Below are 19,015 nucleotides of genomic sequence, written 5' to 3'. Positions count from 1 at the left end.
TAGTGAAAACCGTCCTTCAGACCTTGAAACATGCACCCAAAGGTTATCAAACATTAGATAGGATTCATTTGGGATTTAAAAACATTGACTAATGTGGATCTGATGCCATCATTCTGCAACTTGCAGTTTGAAGTCAGGAGGATGCTTTCGAAAGCTGTGAGAATGGCCTGATGCATTCCTTTGGACTGCCACGCTTTATGCTACTGGATGCTAAGCCACGTTGCATTCATCCATTTCCTTACGGACGGGAATTTGGAGTGTTCCCAGTTTTTCCCATCACCAACACCCTTGTGCCTGTGTTCTTGTACACCACAGGTACCAGCGTGTCTCCGGAAGAAGTACCAGGCAGCGGACTTGCCGGAACATAGAGGAAATCGCTTTTATTTTTCCTTCCAGTTTTAAGATCTTGGGCTCAAAGCAAGGACTCTGGAGGCAGATTGATTGGTTTCAATCCTGCCGCTGATCCCCACGAGCCGAATGACCTTGGGCCAGTGGCTGAACCTCTCAGTGACTGTTTCCTCACCGGTAAGAGGCCAGTAATAGTTGGTACTATAGTTCTAGGCGTGTCACGCGGATGCATTACTATTTATGCCCAGCGCTTAGAAGAGTGCCAGGCACAGAGTCCGTGCTGGCGCTAAGTTGCTTTCAATGGATTCTGCCAGATTACCTCCCAAATGGATCTCTTGCACCACCGCCACAGGGGTTTGCTCCCGACCTCTCCCACCCTCGGAATGGTTAAGCTCTTTGAAGGTTGTCAACCTAGTGTGTGAAACCCGATTCGTGGTTTTAGCTCACATCTCCAGGATCAGCGGTGGGGAGCATCTCTTGGGGTGTAACTGGCCACTGCGATTTCCTCTTCTTTGAATTTGCCTCAGAGCGGGCGAAGGGCTGATGGAGCGAGGCCAACCCCAGTCTGTCCGCCAAACCCGCCTGCCAATAACGTTTGCTGAGCCACATTTGATGGAGCAGTTGAGACAGAGACCTTACAGAAGGAAAATACGATCCCTTTGCTCTCTGGCTGACCCCTGATCACTGACTGCGGGACTCCTGTGCCCATTCTCCTGTTGGGTCGTAAGGCTTGCGGTGGAAGGGAGGCTGGCAAATGCTTTCGGCGCGTGCTAGGCGTCAGCCGCCTCAATCTTGACGTTTCATCCTCACCACCCCTGGAGCCCGGCGCCCTCACTCCCCGACCCCCTGTGTAGATGGGAAACGGAGGCTCAGAGCTGTGACTCTAACCGGAAAGGGGAGGCGGGACAGGAGGAGACGGGCCGAGAGGCTTGACAGAGGGAGGCACTCCCACCATCCCCTTCGCCAGCCCACTGCCCGGATCGCCCACAGGCTTGGGGGCAAACCAGAGGCCCTCGACCCCATTGGTTAGGCCTCGAGGAGGCGGGCGAAAAAGGCGCCTGCTGGTTGGCCGGGCCCGGACCAATGAGGAGGCCGCGGCGCGGGCGTGGGAGGCGCGCTGGAAGCCGCGCGTCGTTTCGTTTGAGGCGAGCTCGTGCGGCGCCTGAGGTGGCTGCCGCGGCCCTCTGAGCGCCGCCCGCCTTGCCCGCCGTGACCGCGACCGCGACTCGGGCCATCGACAGTCGCCCCGGTTCCGGCGCCGCCAGGGTAGCGACATGAGCTCCCCCGATAAGCTGTCTGTGTGGGTAACGGTTTTCGGCCCAGAGGGCGGGGAGCGGGCCGGCGTCGGCCCAGGCGGCCCCGCAGTCCCGCGGGGTCCCGACCCAGGCCCCGAGCCCGGGGAGCCGCGGAGCGGCGAGGGCGGGGGCGGCTTCCCGGACCCCGAGGGCTTCCAGTCGGAGCGGGAGATGCTGGAAGCGGGAGGGCCGGTGCTGTGGGGCAGCGAAGGCCGACCTGACTCCCCGGCTGACGTCACGAGGGACCTCATGGAACTGGCCGAGGAGTCTGCGGCGGGCATCCTGCGGCAGCTGGCCGACTGGGACGTGCTGGACGTCCACAGTCACCCGTCCCCGGAGAGCTGCGAAGCCTTCGAAGTGTCCACCGCGTGGGCCGGCCTCGAGGCGGGTCCCGGCGGTCGAGGAGCGCCCGCCCAGAGCTGTGGGGAAGCGCCGCCGGCTCCGGCCGGCCCTCTCCACCTCGGTGGGCCCGAAGCGGGGCGGGCCTGGGGGAACCCTAAGAGAGGCCCTAAGCGTAGGTTGAACGTGGCTGCGGATCGCCAGCGGCTCCCCGAGGAAGGCCTGGCCTGGCTGCTGTCCGACCCCAAGTCCTCAGATGAGCTCAGTGAGACACAGCTGACGACGGTGAGCACTTACCCCAGAGGAGGAGGCCAGGCCGAGCCCAGCAGACCCGAGGCTCCCGGGGACACTCCCAGACACTCGAATTCCCAAGTCAGAGAGAATTTCCTTCACGTGCCAGGCTCTTCCCTGTCCTTGGCTCCGCGAGGACTCACTTCGGTTGTGGAAACGCAGGGCGTGGGAGAGCAGGGCATCTCTTCCCCTAGGAAAATGCCGAGCGTGCTCTGGGGGAAGGGGGGCAGCAGGCCCAGCTACCCGGCAGCTGCTGCTGCTGCAGGTGGCCTGCCGCGGGTCACTCCTAGGAAGAAGGGGGCCCAGGAGAAGAAATCCCTCGGGGGAGCCTCCACTCTTACCCTGGGGAGAAACTTCCCTTCCGGGGGAGAGCGAATCTCGGCAACTCCCCTGGAACCGGCCACCTTGCCCCCAATCTCTGGCATTCCGCTGCTTGGGAGATCCAAGAGGTATGGCTTGGTCCTTTCGGGAACCGAACAGTCCAAGCACACCGGCGCTGGGAAGAAATCCGTGGCCAGGCGGGCAAGGGAGTCTGAGGCGGTGGCGGAAGAAGATAAGGACCCAAATAGAGACCCAGCCGCAAAGGGCCAAGTGAGTAGGCCATGCTCCTCCTCTCTCCCCACTCTTCCCCCCCCCCCACCCCGCTCCAACCGCCCCCAGGACACACGTCTTCACCCATGCTGCCTCTGTCCATCCCTCAGGGGTCGTCATTGGGTGCCCCTCGGTCACTGGGTCATTAGGATGCCAGATCGGGCTCCTTTTACTAGGGACAAACATTAAGGTAGCACTTCAGGTGTGCTGGGCCCAGTTCTCCACCCTTGGCCTGTTTCCAACCTCCTCTGCGAGACTGGGGCTGGGATGGAAGGGAGGGCTGGTAGCTGAATTGAGTCGGCGGATCCCTTAAAAGTTTCCCCGAAAAGCCTCAGTATTTAAACTCACCAGCTTCCTGAATCCTACTTCCTAGCTGTTCCCCAGACCTTCCTTGCAGGGGGCCTGGGCTTTCTCAGTGCCCCAGTGTTGTCCCTAGATCAGCTCTGCCTGCTGGCCTGGGGCTGACTGAGGGAGAAAGTGCTAATGAGATCGGCCTTTCAATTCCCTTCCCAATTCCCTGCCTCACCCCGGCCCCGAATCACACAACTCTCTCTCCCTCTCTCTCTCTCACACACACATATACACACACACATACACACACACACGCACATCCTTAGTCCAAATCGGTGAGAAATTCTTGTTTCAGCTGCCAACTCACAGGCCAGGCACATCTTTTCCACGCATGCATGGTGGAAAAGCCTGCAGTGACGACCTCAACACCAGAGGCCCCCAAGATCCAGGAAACTCAGAGCCCTTGGCCCTGAACCAGGGAGAAGTCATGCCCAGGGTGCCTGTCCCCTCAGGTGAGTGTCGTGGGTTTGATATGAGGGGAGGGGAGAGGGGTTGAGGACAGAAACCTCTGGCTCTGTCTCTGCTGGGGGCACAGCCTTGCTCCCAGGCAGCTTCTCCCACAGGAGACGGGGTGCTGGCAGGGCTGGCCTTGAGCCACATCATCCTCTGTGTGGGGTTTGTGCGGCCGGGGTGATCGGTGGCAGTGCCCCAAACAGCTCCTCCGGGTGTAGACTTGCAGGGGAACAGCCTTTTCTGTTAAGTCCTGTTTGCCCACATTGCTCTCCCACGTGCTGGCTGTGGCTGCAGCTCTGGGAGGGTCGAATCCAGAGCCACAGTCTTTGGGGACCACAGTGGCGAAATGGCTGCCCCTGGGGAACAGGGGAGGCAGGCCCGGGGAGAAGGTTCGGGCTGCTGGGCAGAGCAGGGGCAGCTTGTTGCCAGCGGAGGGTGGTGCTGCCTCACCTCACGTTAGACCCCGCTTGGCCCTTTCCACCTCACTGGGAGCCTGGGAAGCTGGATTGTGTGTCCTTTCCCTCTCAGGTGACCGGGAGCCACTTGACCATCCCCCAAGACCAGAAAGACAGCAGCAGACCCTGGGAACACCGGGCTGTCCTCGGGTAATGCTTCCTCTGGCTCCTGGAAATGCAGGCCCAAACTCGAGGGTGGGATCTGGGTCCAAGTTCAACTGACATGTGTGGGGCCCCCCCTCCCCTGCCCCCATGACGTACCCCACGGAGGGAGCCCACCTCCTTTCCACTGAGGAGCCCTTGCCAGTCTAGCCACCCGGCTCTGTGATGGAGGACCTGGGGGAGAGGAGAAGGTGGAGGAGAGAGGAGGCCAGAGTATACTAATCATTTCTCTTCCTCCTGTGTCTGCTGGCCTAGTGTCTCGTGCTACAGAGAGAAATAGACGACCTTAAGGAGAAACTTGGTATGAGGAACCGGGGACGGAGAGCGGTGTCTTAGTGCAGAACCCGGGTGGGCACCTGGGGTGGGGGTGGGCTGCAGGTGCATTCGGCCTCGCAGGGACCAACATCCCTGTGGGGAGGAGAACCTAGCAGGCCTGGCCCTGGAGCCGGCTATGCATGTCCAGCTGGGCGTGTGCACAAGTAGCAAAGTACTGTCTGGACTGCATGCACACTTTGCCAACCAGACCAATGCTAGGGAACCTCCTTCTGATAGGACTTTTAGAGACGCCTCGTTGATTTTTCCCTTGAACTGCTGCTTGGTGTGGCTTCTAAGGTTCTTGTTGGATTGTTTGTTTGTGTGTGTGACGAGTTCTGACTGGTTGTGGCACAGCCTGAGAGCTGCTGGCACATTTTGTTTCCCTTTAGGAACCAGTTCCACATTCAATTCGGGTGGTGGGGAGTGGTCAGGCCCAGAGCTCTTTGCATCGGGTCTGGAGGGGGTTTCAGGTTGCAGGGCTAGGCGGTTCCTCACGGGGACAGGGGGACGGGCTTCTATATCCCTCTGTCTGGAGCGCCTGCTAATGCCTGTCCCTTTTGCAGCCGCCATGCAGTACCTGGCTGACAAGTTCCAGACCCTTTGAAGTGAGTGTTACGCACACCGTACCCCTTCCCACAGTCCTGGCTGCTGAGCAGGGCTGGGGGCTGGCCCTGGCTTGAGGCTCCTCCCTGACTCCGCTGTTTCACAGGTTGAGCCCAGTGTCTTCCTGCAAGAGGAGCAGCTGGTACCTTTGGGGCCCGGGAGCTGTGGCCAAGCTCGTTCCCTCCTGTTCTGCCTCAGCTGGGGCTTCCTCTCCCCCTTGTTTTGCCCCCGCCCCACCCCAGTTTCACAGCATTTTCCAATTAAAGTGCCTCTCATATTCTGTGTTCTGCCTTCTCTCTGGAGGGGTAGGGGTAGGGGGCCGGGGCAGGGCACTGCTCCACATCAGAGCCTTTTCCAGAACAGTATCTCTGGCATCCTGTGTTGGGGACTCTGGGCCAGCCTCTGCTACCATCCCTGCAGTCAAGCCAGCGGAGTGCCCCAGGTCTGGGTCCTGTGTGGGCTCTACCTGGCCACACTGGAACGTCCTCCCTTTCCCCTGAAGGCTCTCTTCTAGTTCTCTCCAAACCCCCCTCCTCCTTTGGGGTCTGGCGGTTCCCATTCATCTCTGTCATTCCCCCTTCCCATCAACAGGAACTCATGACCCCCTTCCAGAGCTCCAATCTGGAAGCTTTCACATCCTTCCTGCCCTAGCCAGCTGACCACCCTCCTCCAGCCTGGTCGTCTCTATACCCTTGAGTGGAAATTGGCCCGTCAGGTTCTATGGCAAGGGTGGTTAGTAGGTCTGTGTTCTTGCATGGTCCCCGTCAAATACTCTTCCACCAGCCCCATGACACAGATTTTCCTGGAAATGATATTTCTGTGTCCCAGCTCAATCTCCCAGACTGCCTCTTTAGGACACATGAGGTTGAGTCTGAACTCCACGTTCGATTTCCCCCTCACTGGAGGTTGGGGAGCACTTCCTTCCCTCAGCCAGGACCCAGGGCTGCACCTGCCTGAGACTCAGAGGGCCAGATTTGTGTTTGACTGAGGCGAGGGTGGTTCTGCCTGACACCCTTCCCGAAAGACCGGTGTTTTACTACACAAAAGGGGGTATGATGGTAGATAGGACGTTCCAGGTTGGTGACTGTGTGTCCCTGTGTGTGAATAAAAGTAATCAGGGATAATCTCCCTTGAGGGAGAAAGATGTGATTCAGGGAGTAAAGGCAGTAGAGGTTGGTCCAGGTTCTGTGAGGCATTGAATGAGCAAAATCAAGGGTCGGATCTGTTTTGTTCAAGGGTTGTCGTTAAATTCCCAAAACATAGGAGGGGGATGATGCAGAAGTCACCAAACCCCACGACAGGGTGTTGGGATGCTCAAAATGTTGGATTCGCTGGAGGAGGCTCTCGATCCTAGTCTGTGATCCTGTGATGTCTGACGACTACTGTGGGTGTGGATGGAATGAGATTGGGAAGGGTGGCTCCTCAGAGTAGCTCATCTTAGAATCAGGGGACCCATATATGAGACCACCCAACATGAGCTACCCGGGACAGGGGCGGGATGGGCGCAGTGAGGATGGGAATTAAGGAGTGACTGTACCTGGACAATGGGGAGCGCTTGGGTCCACCCTTCCCCCGTATTCTCACCCTGACTCGCTTCCAGAGTTCATGGCATGAGCTCAGGTGGACAGACCACATGTGGGATGGGACAGTCACAGACCTCAGTGTCAGAAAAGAGTGTTCGTGGGGCTTAATCCTTCCACTCAAACCCCTCCCTGGAGAAGGTGGGCTTGACTGCTTAGTTTACAGCTTTGACCCTGAACCTGATCCAGTGGTTATTGCTTGGCGGTGTAGCACATCTCGCTGCTGTCTGAGTGACTAAGTTTGGCAGAGACCTTCCAGCTGAGGTTTCTGCTCACCGAGACGTGCAGGCAACTTATGCCCGGGGAGAAGTCCAGCACCAGCACCAGCACCGCCTGTCGGCAGAGGGGGTCACGGGGCTGTGGTCACCCGGGTGAGGAAGTAGAGAAGCTTGTTGAAAGGGAGGTGACATGGGAGGGCGTGACCTCAACCCTTGGTGATGCATTTTCCCTGCCTCCCTTCCCTCCACTGAGCACACAGTCCCTCTGTTCCGTGTTCTGACCAACTACTGCCGAAAAATGTTGCTGGAAACATGTATATCACAGGCTGTGGCTTGGCCCTGAGCTTTCCAGTTCCAGAGGGAAATAGTGGCAGGTCATACATCTGGGCCCCCATGGGTAGGAGGAGGTCAGGACCCCGCCCTCATTCAGATCACCCCATTTGCCTTTCCCCTCAAGCCCCTTCTCCAGCCTGGGAGACAGTGGCGGCTGGCCTGGAGAGCCCTAGGCCCCATCCTGCCTGCTTCTGCTCCCTGCCCAATTACTGGGAAGGTGCCCCCTCCCCACCCCACCCACTCCACACCAGCACCAGCCCAACCACAGGCCAACTGCTCTCTCTGGACTCTTGGGGGGAAGTGACACAAACAAAGAAGGTAGGTGTAGGTGAGCCCTGGAGAGGGAGCTGGGTGTGGTGGGCAGAGTAATCATGCCCAAAGGTGTCCAAATCCTAATTCCTGCTGTTGGCTTATATGTTACCTTGCATGGCAACAGGGGGTTAAGCTTGCAGATGCAATAAAGGCTGCTACTCAGCTGAATTAAGGTGGGGAGACTCTCACCTGCATTGGCCGGGTCTGGCCAGACACATTGGGGCTGCCTGGGTTGCCATGTCGGCTGTCCCTGCATGATTCCAGCACGCAGCATTCAAATGACTGCAGTGTGCTTGGTGCCCCCTGTGCTTGTGCAGTGTTGAAGTCCTGGTAATACCACTCAGACACAGGTGGAGGCCAGGCCGGTAGTTTTGGATCCTCCTTTGTCCAAGCCCCCTCTCTTGTCCTTTTGATGCACACGCCCGCCTGACTTTTACAGTAACCATTCACTTTCTTTTAAAGGTTTTACAATTGCTATTTAATAAAATAACCCTTCCAAAGATATAAAAGACAAATTACATTGAATTAGATATAAATCAAACACACCACACATATGCACATTGTAGAGACCATAAGCCCTCAATTAGACAAATAATTATTAACTGATCACTCCATGTAACTATACTCAGTTGATGGAGAGGTACATTGCCCATCCAGAAGTCCCCTGTGTGTCCCTTTGTGTGAAGGAATCCAAATGGATAAGTCTACATACTGCCTGATTCCATTTATTTCACATTCTTGAGAAGGCCAAACTATAGGGATAGAAAACAGATTGGTGGTTGCCTGGGTCTGGGATTTGAGACAAGGCGTTAAACTACCAAAGAGCATGAAGCAATTTTGGGGCTGATGAAAATGCATTTTGTTTTTTGGGGGGTTTTTTTTGTTTTTGTTTTTTTGTTTTTTCTGTTTTTTTTTAAATTAATTTATTTATTTAGGCTGCTTTGGGTCTTTGTTGCTGTGCGCGGGCTTTCTCTAGTTGTGGTGAGCGGGGGCTACTCTTCACTGCGGTGTGCCGGCATCTTATCGCAGTGGATTCTCTTGTTGCAGAGCACGGGCTCTAGGCGCACAGACTTCAGTAGTTGTGGCACGTGGGCTCAATAGTTGTGGGGCATGGGCTTAGTTGCTCCACGGCATGTGGGATCTTCCCGGACCAGGGATAGAACCCCTCTCCCCTGCATTAGCAGGCGGATTCTTAACCACTGTGCCACCAGGGAAGTCCCTGCTTTTTGTTTTGATTGTGGTGGTGGTTCTGTAACAGAATGTGTTTATAGAGGCTCATAGACCTTGTATGTAACTTATATCTCAATAATCCCATATTATTAAAAAAAAATTATAAAAAGTAGAATTCAACTGCAGGAATAAAAAACTGTAGAAAAAACAAACAGATGGAGGCTAAGCAATATGTTACTAAACAACCAATGGATCACCGAGGAAATCAAAGAGGAAAACAAAAAATACCTGGAGACAAATGAAAAGGAAGACACAATGATCCAAAACCTATGGGATGCAGCAAAAGCAGTTCTAAGAGGGAATTTTATAGCAATACAATCTTACCTCAGGAAACAGAAAAAATCTCAAAGAAACAACCTAAGGTTACCTAAAGCAACTAGAGAAAGAACAAAGAAAACCCAAAGTTAACAGAAGGAAAGAAATCATAAAGATTAGAGGAGAAATAAATAGAGATGAAAAAAGCAATAGAAAAGATCAATGAAACTAAAAGCTGGTTCTTTGAAAAGATAAAAAAAAATTGATAAACCTTTAGCCAGACTCATCAAGAAAAAAAGGGAGAGGACTCAATTCAATAAAATTAGAAATGAAAAAGGAGGAGTTACAACTGACACCACAGAAATACAAAGGATCATAAGAGACTACTACAAGCAACTATATGCCAATAAAATGGACAACCTAGAAGAAATGGACAAATTATTAGAAAGCTAAAACCTTCCAAGACTGAAACAGGAAGAAATACAAAATAGGAACGGACCAATCACAAGTACTGAAATTGAAACTGTGATTTAAAAACTTCCAGCATACAAAAGTCCAGGACCAGATAGCTGGCTTCATGGGCAAATTCTAGCAAACATTTAGAGAAGAGTCAACACCTATCCTTCTGAAACTATTCCAAAAAATTGCAGAGGAAGGAACACTCTCATACTCATTCTACGGGACCACCATATCACCCTGATACCAAAAGCAGACAAAGATACCACAAAAGAAAAAAGAAAAGAAAAGAAAATTACAGGCCAATATCACTGATAACCATAGGCACAAAAATCCTCAACAAAATACTAGCAAACCGAATCCAACACTACATTAAAAGGATCATACACCATGATCAAGTGGGATTTATCCCAGGGATGCAAGAATTTTTCAATATACACAAATCAATCAGTGTGATACACCACATTAACAAACGGAAGAATAAAAACCATATGATCATCTCAATAGATGCAGAAAAAGCTTTTGACAAAATTCAACACCGATTTATGATAAAAACTCTCCAGAAAGTGGGCATTGAGGGAACCTATCTCAACATAATAAAAGCCATATATGACAAACCCACAGCTAACATCATACTCAATTGTGAAAAGCTGAAAACATTTCTTCTAAGATCAGGAACAAGACAAGGATGTCCACTCCCACCAGTTTTATTCAACATAGTTTTGGAAGTCCTAGCCACAGCAATCAGAGAAGAAAAAGAAATAAGAGGAATCCAAATTGGAAAAGAAGAAGTAAAACTGTCACTGTTTGCAGATGACATAATACTACACATAGAAAATCCTAAAGATGCTACCAGAAAACTACTACAGCTCATCAATGAATATGATAAAGTTACAGGATACAAAATTAATACACAGAAATCTCTTGCATTTCTATATGCTAGCAATGAAAGATCAGAAAGAGAAATTAAACAAACAATCCCACTTACCATCACATCAAAAAGAATAAAATACCAAGGAATAAACCTACCTAAGGAGACAAAAGACCTGTACTCTGAAATCTATAAGACACTAATGAAAGAAATCGAAGGTGACACAAACAGATGGAAAGATATACCATGTTCTTGGACTGGAAGAATCAATATTGTCAAAATGACTATACTACCCAAGGCAATCTACTAATTCAGTGCAATCCCTATCAAACTACCAATGGTATTTTTCACAGAACTAGAACAAAAAAATTTTTAACTTGTACAGAAACACAAAAGACCCAAATAGCCAAAGCTATCCTGAGAAAGAACAACAGAGCTGGAGGAATCAGGCTCCCTGACTTCAGACTATTCTACAACACTACAATAATCAAAACAGTATGGTACTGGCACAGAAACAGAAATATAGATCAATGGAACGGGCTAGAAAGCCCAGAAATAAACCCATACACCTATGGTCAATTACTCTACAATAAAGAAGGCAAGAATATACAATGGAGAAAAGACAGCCTCTTCAATAAATGGTGCTGGGAAAACTAGACAGCTACATGTGAAAGAATGAAATTAGAACATTCTCTAACACCACACAAAAAAATAAACTCAAAATGGATTAAAGACCTAAATATAACACCAGATACTATAAAACTCTTAGAGGAAAACACAGGCAGAACACTCTTTGACATAAAGCACAGCAATATGTTTTTGGATCCACCTCCTAGAGTAATGAAAATAAAAACAAGTATAAACAAATGGGACCTAATGAAACTTAAAAGCTTTTGCACAGCAAAGGAAACCATAAACAAAGGGAATAAAACCCATAGGATGGGAGGAAATATCTGCAAAGGAAGCAACCGACAAGGGATTAATCTCCAAAATATACAAACAGCTCATGCAGCTCATTATAAAAATAAAATACAAATGACCCAATCAAAAAGATGGACAGAAGATCTAAATAGAGATTTTTTCAAAGAAGACATACAGATGGCCAAAAAGCATATGAAAAGATCACAGCATCACTAATTATTAGAGAAATGCAAATCAAAACTACAATGAGGTATCACCTCATACCCATCAGAATGACCATCATCAAAAAGTCTACAAACAATAAATGCTGGAGAAGGTGTGGAGAAAAGGGAACCATCCTACACTGTTGGTGGGAATGTAAATTGGTACAACCACTGTGGAGAACAGTATGGAGGTTCCTTAAAAAACTAAAAATAGAACTACCATATGATCCAGCAATCCCACTCCTGGGCATATATCCAGAGAAAACCACAATTCGAAAAGATACATGCACCCCAATGTTCACTGCAGCACTATTTACAATAGCCAAGACATGGTAGCTACCTAAATGTCCATTGACAAAGGAGTGGATAAAGAATATGTGGTACAGGACTTCCCTTGTGGCACAGCGGTTAAGAATCCGCCTGCCAATGCACGGGACACGGGTTCAATCCCTGCTCCGGGAAGACCCTACATGCCATAGAGCAACTAAGCCCGTGTGCCACAACTACTGAGCCTGCGCTCTAGACCCCGCAGGCCATGACTACTTAAGCCCACGCGCCCTAGAGCCTGTGCTCCACAAGAGAAACCACCGCAATGAGAAGAGAATGTTCTAATTCTCTTCTAGCGAATTAAAACATTCTCTAATGTTCTAATTCTAATGTGTCGCACCGCAACAAAGAGTAGCCCCCACTCGCCACAACTAGAAAAAGCCCATGTGCCACAACACAGACCCAACGCAGCCAAAAAAAAAAAAGATCATGTGGTACATGTATACAATGGAATATTACTCAAGCATAAAAAAGAATGAAATAATGCCATTTGCAGCAACATGGATGGACCTAGAGATTATCATACTAAGTGAAGTAAGTAAGACAAAGAAAGACAAATACCATAAGATATCACTTATATATGGCATCTAAAAAATGATACAAATGAACTTATTTACAAAACAGAGGCAAACTCACAGACTTCAAAAACCTACTTATGATTACCAAATGGAAATGTTGTGGTGGGGGGGATAAATTAGTAGTTTCAGGTTAACAGATACACACTACTATATGTAAAATAGATACATATAGTAACAAGGACCTACTGTACAGCATAGGGAACTCTACTCAGTATTCTGTAATAACCTATATGGAAAAAGAATCTGAAAAAGAATGGATATATGTGTATGTATAACTGAATCACTGTCCCGTACACCTGAAACTAACACAACATTGTAAATTAACTATACTCCAATATAAAATAAAAATTAAATTACAAAATAATTTTTGTATTTTTATTTTTTTTAAACATCTTTATTGGAGTATAATTGCTTTACAATGGTGTGTTAGTTTCTGCTTTATAACAAAGAGAATCAGTTATACATATACATATGTTCCCATATCTCTTCCCTCTTGCATCTCCCTCCCTCCCACCCTCCCTATCCCACCCCTCTAGATGGTCACAAAGCACCGAGCTGGGGCTTCCCTGGTGGTGCAGTGGTTGAGAATCTGCCTGACAATGCAGGGGACACGGGTTCGAGCCCTGGCCTGGGAAGATCCCACATGCCTCGGAGCAACTAGGCCCGTGCGCCACAACTACTGAGCCTGCATGTCTGGAGCCTGTGCTCCACAACAAGAGAGGCCGCGACAGTGAGAGGCCTGTGCACCACGATGAAGAGTGCCCCCCACTTGCCACAACTAGAGAAAGCCCTCGCACAGAAACCAAGACCCAACACAGCCAAAAATAAATAAATAAATAAACAAACAAACAAATAAATAAATAAATAAATAAATAAATTTATTTATTTATTTTAAAAAAAAGCACCGAGCTGATCTCCCTGTGCTATGCGGCTCCTTCCCACTAGCTATCTATTTTACGTCTGATACTATATATATCTACATGCCACTCTCTCACTTTGTCCCAGCTTACCCTTCCACCTCCCCGTATCCTCAAGTCCATTCTGTAGTAGGTCTGTGTCTTTATTCCCGTCTTGCCCCCAGGTTCTTCATGACCATTATTTTTGTTTTGTTTTCTTTAGATTCCATATATATGTGTTAGCATACGGTATTTGTTTTTCTCTTTCTGACTTACTTCACTCTCTATGACAGACTCTAGGTCCATCCACCTCACTACAAATAACTCAATTTCGTTTCTTTTTATGGCTGAGTAATACTCCATTGTATATATGTGCCACATCTTCTTTATCCATTCATCTGTTGATGGACACTTAGGTTGCTTCCATGTCCTGGCTACTGTAAATAGAGCTGCAATGAACATTTTGGTACATGACCCTTTTTGAATTATGGTTTCCTTAGGGTATATGCCCAGTAGTGGGATGGCTGGGTCATATGATAATTCTATTTTTAGTTTTTTAAGGAACCTCCATACTGTTCTCCACAGTGACTGTATCAATTTACATTCCCACCAACAGTGCAGGAGGGTTGCCTTTTCACCACAACCTCTCCAGCATTTATTGCTTCTAGATTTTTTTGATAATGGCCATTCTGACCGGTGTGAGATGATATCTCATTGTAGTTTTGATTTGCATTTCTCTAATGATTAACGATATTGAGCATTCTTCCATGTGTCTGTTGGCAATCTGTATATGTTCTTTGGAGAAATGTCTATTTAGGTCTCCTGCCATTTTTGGGTGGTTTGTTTTTTTGATATTGAGCTGCATGAGCTGCTTGTAAATTTTGGAGATTAATCCTTTGTCATTTGCTTCATTTGCAAATATTTTCGCCCATTTTGAGGTTGTCTTTTCATCTTGTTCATGGTTACCTTTGCTGTGCAAAAGCTTTTAAGTTTCATTAGGTCCCATTTGTTTGTTTTTCTTTTTATTCCCATTTGTTTATTTTTGTTTTTATTTCCATTTCTCTAGGAGATGGGTCAAAAAGGATCTTGCTGTGATTTTGACCAGAGGGCAGACAGCAGAAGCAAGAAAAACTACAATCCTGCAGCCTTTGAAACAAAAACCACATTCACAGATAGACAAGATGAAAAGGCAGAGGGCTATGTACCAGATGAAGGAACAAGAAAAAACCCCAGAAAAACAACTAAATGAAGTGGAGATAGGCAACCTTCCAGAAAAAGAATTCAGAATAATGATAGTGAAGATGATCCAGGACCTCGGAATAAGAATGGAGGCAAAGATTGAGAAGATGCAAGAAATGATTAACAAAGACCTAGAAGAATTAAAGAACAAACAAACAGAGATGACCAATACAATAACTGAAATGAAAACTACACTAGAAGGAATCATAGCAGAATAACTGAGGCAGAAGAACGGATAAGTGACCTGGAAGACAGAATGGTGGAATTCACTGCTGCGGAACAGACTAAAGAAAAAAGAATGAAAAGAAATGAAGACAGCCTAAGAGACCTCTGGGACAACATTAAACGCAACAACATTCGCATTATAGGGGTCCCAGAAGGAGAAGAGAGAGAGAAAGGACCAGAGAAAATATTTGAAGAGATGATAGTCGAAAACGTCCCTAACATGGGAAAGGAAATAGCCACCCAAGTCCAGGAAGCGCAGAGAGTCCCATACAGGATAAACCCAAGGAGAAACACACCGAGACACATAGTAATCAAAGTGGCAAAAATTAAAGACAAAGAAAAATTATTGAAAGCAGCAAGGGAAAAACGACAAATAACATACAAGGGAACACCCATAAGGTTAACAGCTGATTTCTCAGCAGAAACTCTGCAAGCCAGAAGGGAGTGGCATGATATACTTAAAGTGATGAAAGGGAAGAACCTACAACCAAGAATACTCTACCCGGCAACGATCTCATTCAGATTCGATGGAGAAATCAAAAGCTTTACAGACAAACAAAAGCTAAGAGAATTCAGCACCACCAAACCAGCTCTACAACAAATGCTAAAGGAACTTCTCTAAGTGGGAAACACAAGAGAAGAAAAGGACCTACAAAAACAAACCCAAAACAATTAAGAAAATGGTCATAGGAACATACATATCGATAATTACCTTAAACGTGAATGGATTAAATGCCCCAACCAAAAGACATAGACTGGCTGAATGGATACAAAAACAAGACCCATATATATGCTGTCTACAAGAGACCCACTTTAGACCTAGGGACACATACAGACTGAAAGTGAGGGGATGGAAATATATATTCCATGCAAATGGACATCAAAAGAAAGCTGGAGTAGCTATACTCATATCAGATAAAATAGACTTTAAAATAAAGAATGTTACAAGAGACAAGGAAGGACGCTACATAATGATCCAGGGATCAATCCAAGAAGGAGATATAACAATTACAAATATATATGCACCCAACATAGGAGCACCTCAATACATAAGGCAACTGCTAACAGCTATAAAAGAGGAAATCGACAGTAACACAATCATAGTGGGGGACTTTAACACCTCACTTACACCAATGGACAGATCATCCAAAATGAAAATAAATAAGGAAACACAAGCTTTAAATGACACAATAGACCAGATAGATTTAATTGATATATATAGGACATTCCATCCAAAAACAGCAGATTACACGTTCTTCTCAAGTGCGCACGGAACATTCGCCAGGATAGATCACATCTTGGGTCACAAATCAAGCCTCAGTAAATTTAAGAAAATTGAAATCATATCAAGCATCTCTTCTGACCACAATGCTATGAGATTAGAAATGAATTACAGGGGAAAAAACGTAAAAAAGACAAACACATGGAGGCTAAACAATACGTTACTAAATAACCAAGAGATCACTGAAGAAATCAAAGAGGAAATCAAAAAATACCTAGAGACAAATGACAATGAAAACACGACGACCCAAAACCTATGGGATGCAGCAAAAGCAGTTCTAAGAGGGAAGTTTATAGCTATACAAGCCTACCTAAAGAAACAAGAAAAATCTCAAGTAAACAATCTAACCTTACACCTAAAGAAACTAGAGAAAGAAGAACAAACAAAACCCAAAGTTAGCAGAAGGAAAGAAATCATAAAGATGAGAGCAGAAATAAATGAAATAGAAACAAAGAAAACAATAGCAAAGATCAGTAAAACTAAAAGCTGGTTCCTTGAGAAGATAAACAAAATTGATAAGCCATTAGCCAGACTCATCAAGAAAAAGAGGGAGAGGACTCAAATCAATAAAATCAGAAATGAAAAAGGAGAGGTTACAACAGACACCGCAGAAATACAAAGCATCCTAAGAGACTACTACAAGCAACTTTATGCCAATAAAATGGACAACCTGGAAGAAATGGACAAATTTTTAGAAAGGTATAACCTTCCAAGACTGAACCAGAAAGAAACAGAAAATATGAACAGACCAATCACAAGTAATGAAATTGAAACTGTGATAAAAATCTTCCAACAAACAAAAGTCCAGGACCAGATGGCTTCACAGGTGAATTCTATCAAACATTTAGAGAAGAGCTAACACCCATCCTTCTCAAACTCTTCCAAAAAATTGCAGAGGAAGGAACAGTCCCAAACTCATTCTATGAGGCCACCATCACCCTGATACCAAAACCAGACAAAGACACTACAAACAAAGAAAATTACAGACTAATATCACTGAAGAATATAGATGTAAAAGTCCTCAACAAAACACTAGCAAACAGAATCCAACAATACATTAAAAGGATCATACACCACGATCAAGTGGGATTTATCCCAGGGATGCAAGGATTCTTCAATATACGCAAATCAATCAATGTGATACACCATATTAACAAACTGAAGAATAAAAACCATATGATCATCTCAATAGACGCAGAAAAAGCTTTTGACAAAAGTCAACACCCATTTATGATAAAAACTCTCCAGAGAGTGGGCGTAGAGGGAACCTACCTCAACATAATAAAGGCCATATATGACAAACCCATAGCAAACATCATTCTCAATGGTGAAAACCTGAAAGCATTTCCTCTAAGATCAGGAACGAGACAAGGATGTCCACTCTCACCACTATTATTCAACATAGTTCTGGAAGTCCTAGCCATGGCAATCAGAGAAGAAAAAGAAATAAAAGGAATACAAATTGGAAAAGAAGAAGTAAAACTGTCACTGTTTGCGGGTGACAAGATACTATACATAGAGAATCCTAAAACTGCCAGCAGAAAACTGCTAGAGCTAATTAATGAATATGGTAAAGTTGCAGGATACAAAATGAATGCACAGAAATCTCTTGCATTCCTATACACTAATGATGAAAAATCTGAAAGAGAAATTATGGAAACACTCCCATTTACCATTGCAACAAAAAGAATAAAATACCTAGGAATAAACCTACCTAGGGAGACAAAAGACCTGTATGCAGAAAACTATAAGACACTGATGAAAGAAATTAAAGATGATACCAACAGATGGAGAGATATACCATGTTCTTGGATTGGAAGAATCAACATTGTGAAAATGAGTATACTACCCAAAGCAATCTACAGATTCAATGCAATCCCTATCAAATTACCAATGGCATTTTTTACGGAGCTAGAACAAATCATCTTAAAATTTGTATGGAGACACAAAAGGCCCCTAATAGCCAAAGCAGTCTTGAGGGAAAAAAATGGAGCTGGAGGAATCAGACTCCCTGACTTCAGACTCTACTACAAAGCTACAGGAATCAAGACAATATGGTACTGGCACAAAAACAGAAACATAGATCAATGGAGCAAGATAGAAAGCCCAGAGATTAACCCACGCACCTATGGTCAACTAATCTATGACAAAGGAGGCAAAGATATACAATGGAGAAAAGACAGTCTCTTCAATAAGTGGTGCTGGGAAAACTGGACAGCTACATGTAAAAGAATGAAATTAGAATACTCCCTAACACCATACACAAAAATAAACTCAAAATGGACTAGAGACCTAAATATAAGACTGGACACTATCAAACTCTTAGAGGAAAACATAGGAAGAACACTCTTTGACATAAATCACAGCAAGATCTGTTTTGATCCACCTCCTAGAGTAATGGAAATAAAAACAAAAATAAACAAGTGGGACCTAATGAAACTTCAAAGCTTTTGCACAGCAAAGGAAACCATAAACAAGACGAAAAGACAACCCTCAGAATGGGAGAAAATATTTGCAAACGAATCAACGGACAAAGGATTAATCTCCAAAATATATAAACAGCTCATTCAGCTCAATATTAAAGAAACAAACACCCCAATCCAAAAATGGGCAGAAGACCTAAATAGACATTTCTCCAAAGAAGACATACAGAAGGCCACGAAGCACATGGAAAGATGCTCAACATCACTAATTATTAGAGAAATGCAAATCAAAACTACAATGAGGTATCACCTCACTCCCGTTAGAATGGGCATCCTCAGAAAATCTACAAACAACAAATGCTGGAGAGGGTGTGGAGAAAAGGGAACCCTCTTGCACTGTTGGTGGGAATGTACATTGATACAGCCACTATGGAGAACAATATGGAGGTTCCTTAAAAAACTA

At 46.4% G+C, this 19,015-nt stretch overlaps 1 protein-coding gene across 1 annotated transcript; it reads left to right on the top strand.

Moving 5' to 3' along the window:
- Positions 1–1,622: 1,622 nt before the first annotated feature.
- On the top strand, positions 1,623–5,204 carry LOC137756329 (uncharacterized protein CXorf49 homolog). The gene is made up of 5 exons (XM_068532626.1): positions 1,623–2,864; positions 3,511–3,667; positions 4,197–4,273; positions 4,541–4,586; positions 5,164–5,204. Exons 1-5 carry the CDS (start codon positions 1,623–1,625, stop codon positions 5,202–5,204), a joined length of 1,563 nt encoding a protein of 520 aa, XP_068388727.1.
- The last annotated feature ends 13,811 nt before the right edge of the window (positions 5,205–19,015 follow it).

The sequence above is a fragment of the Eschrichtius robustus genome, chromosome X (assembly GCF_028021215.1).
Source record: "Eschrichtius robustus isolate mEscRob2 chromosome X, mEscRob2.pri, whole genome shotgun sequence".
Lineage (NCBI taxonomy): Eukaryota > Metazoa > Chordata > Mammalia > Artiodactyla > Eschrichtiidae > Eschrichtius > Eschrichtius robustus.
This window is presented reverse-complemented; position numbering and strand designations above follow the sequence as displayed.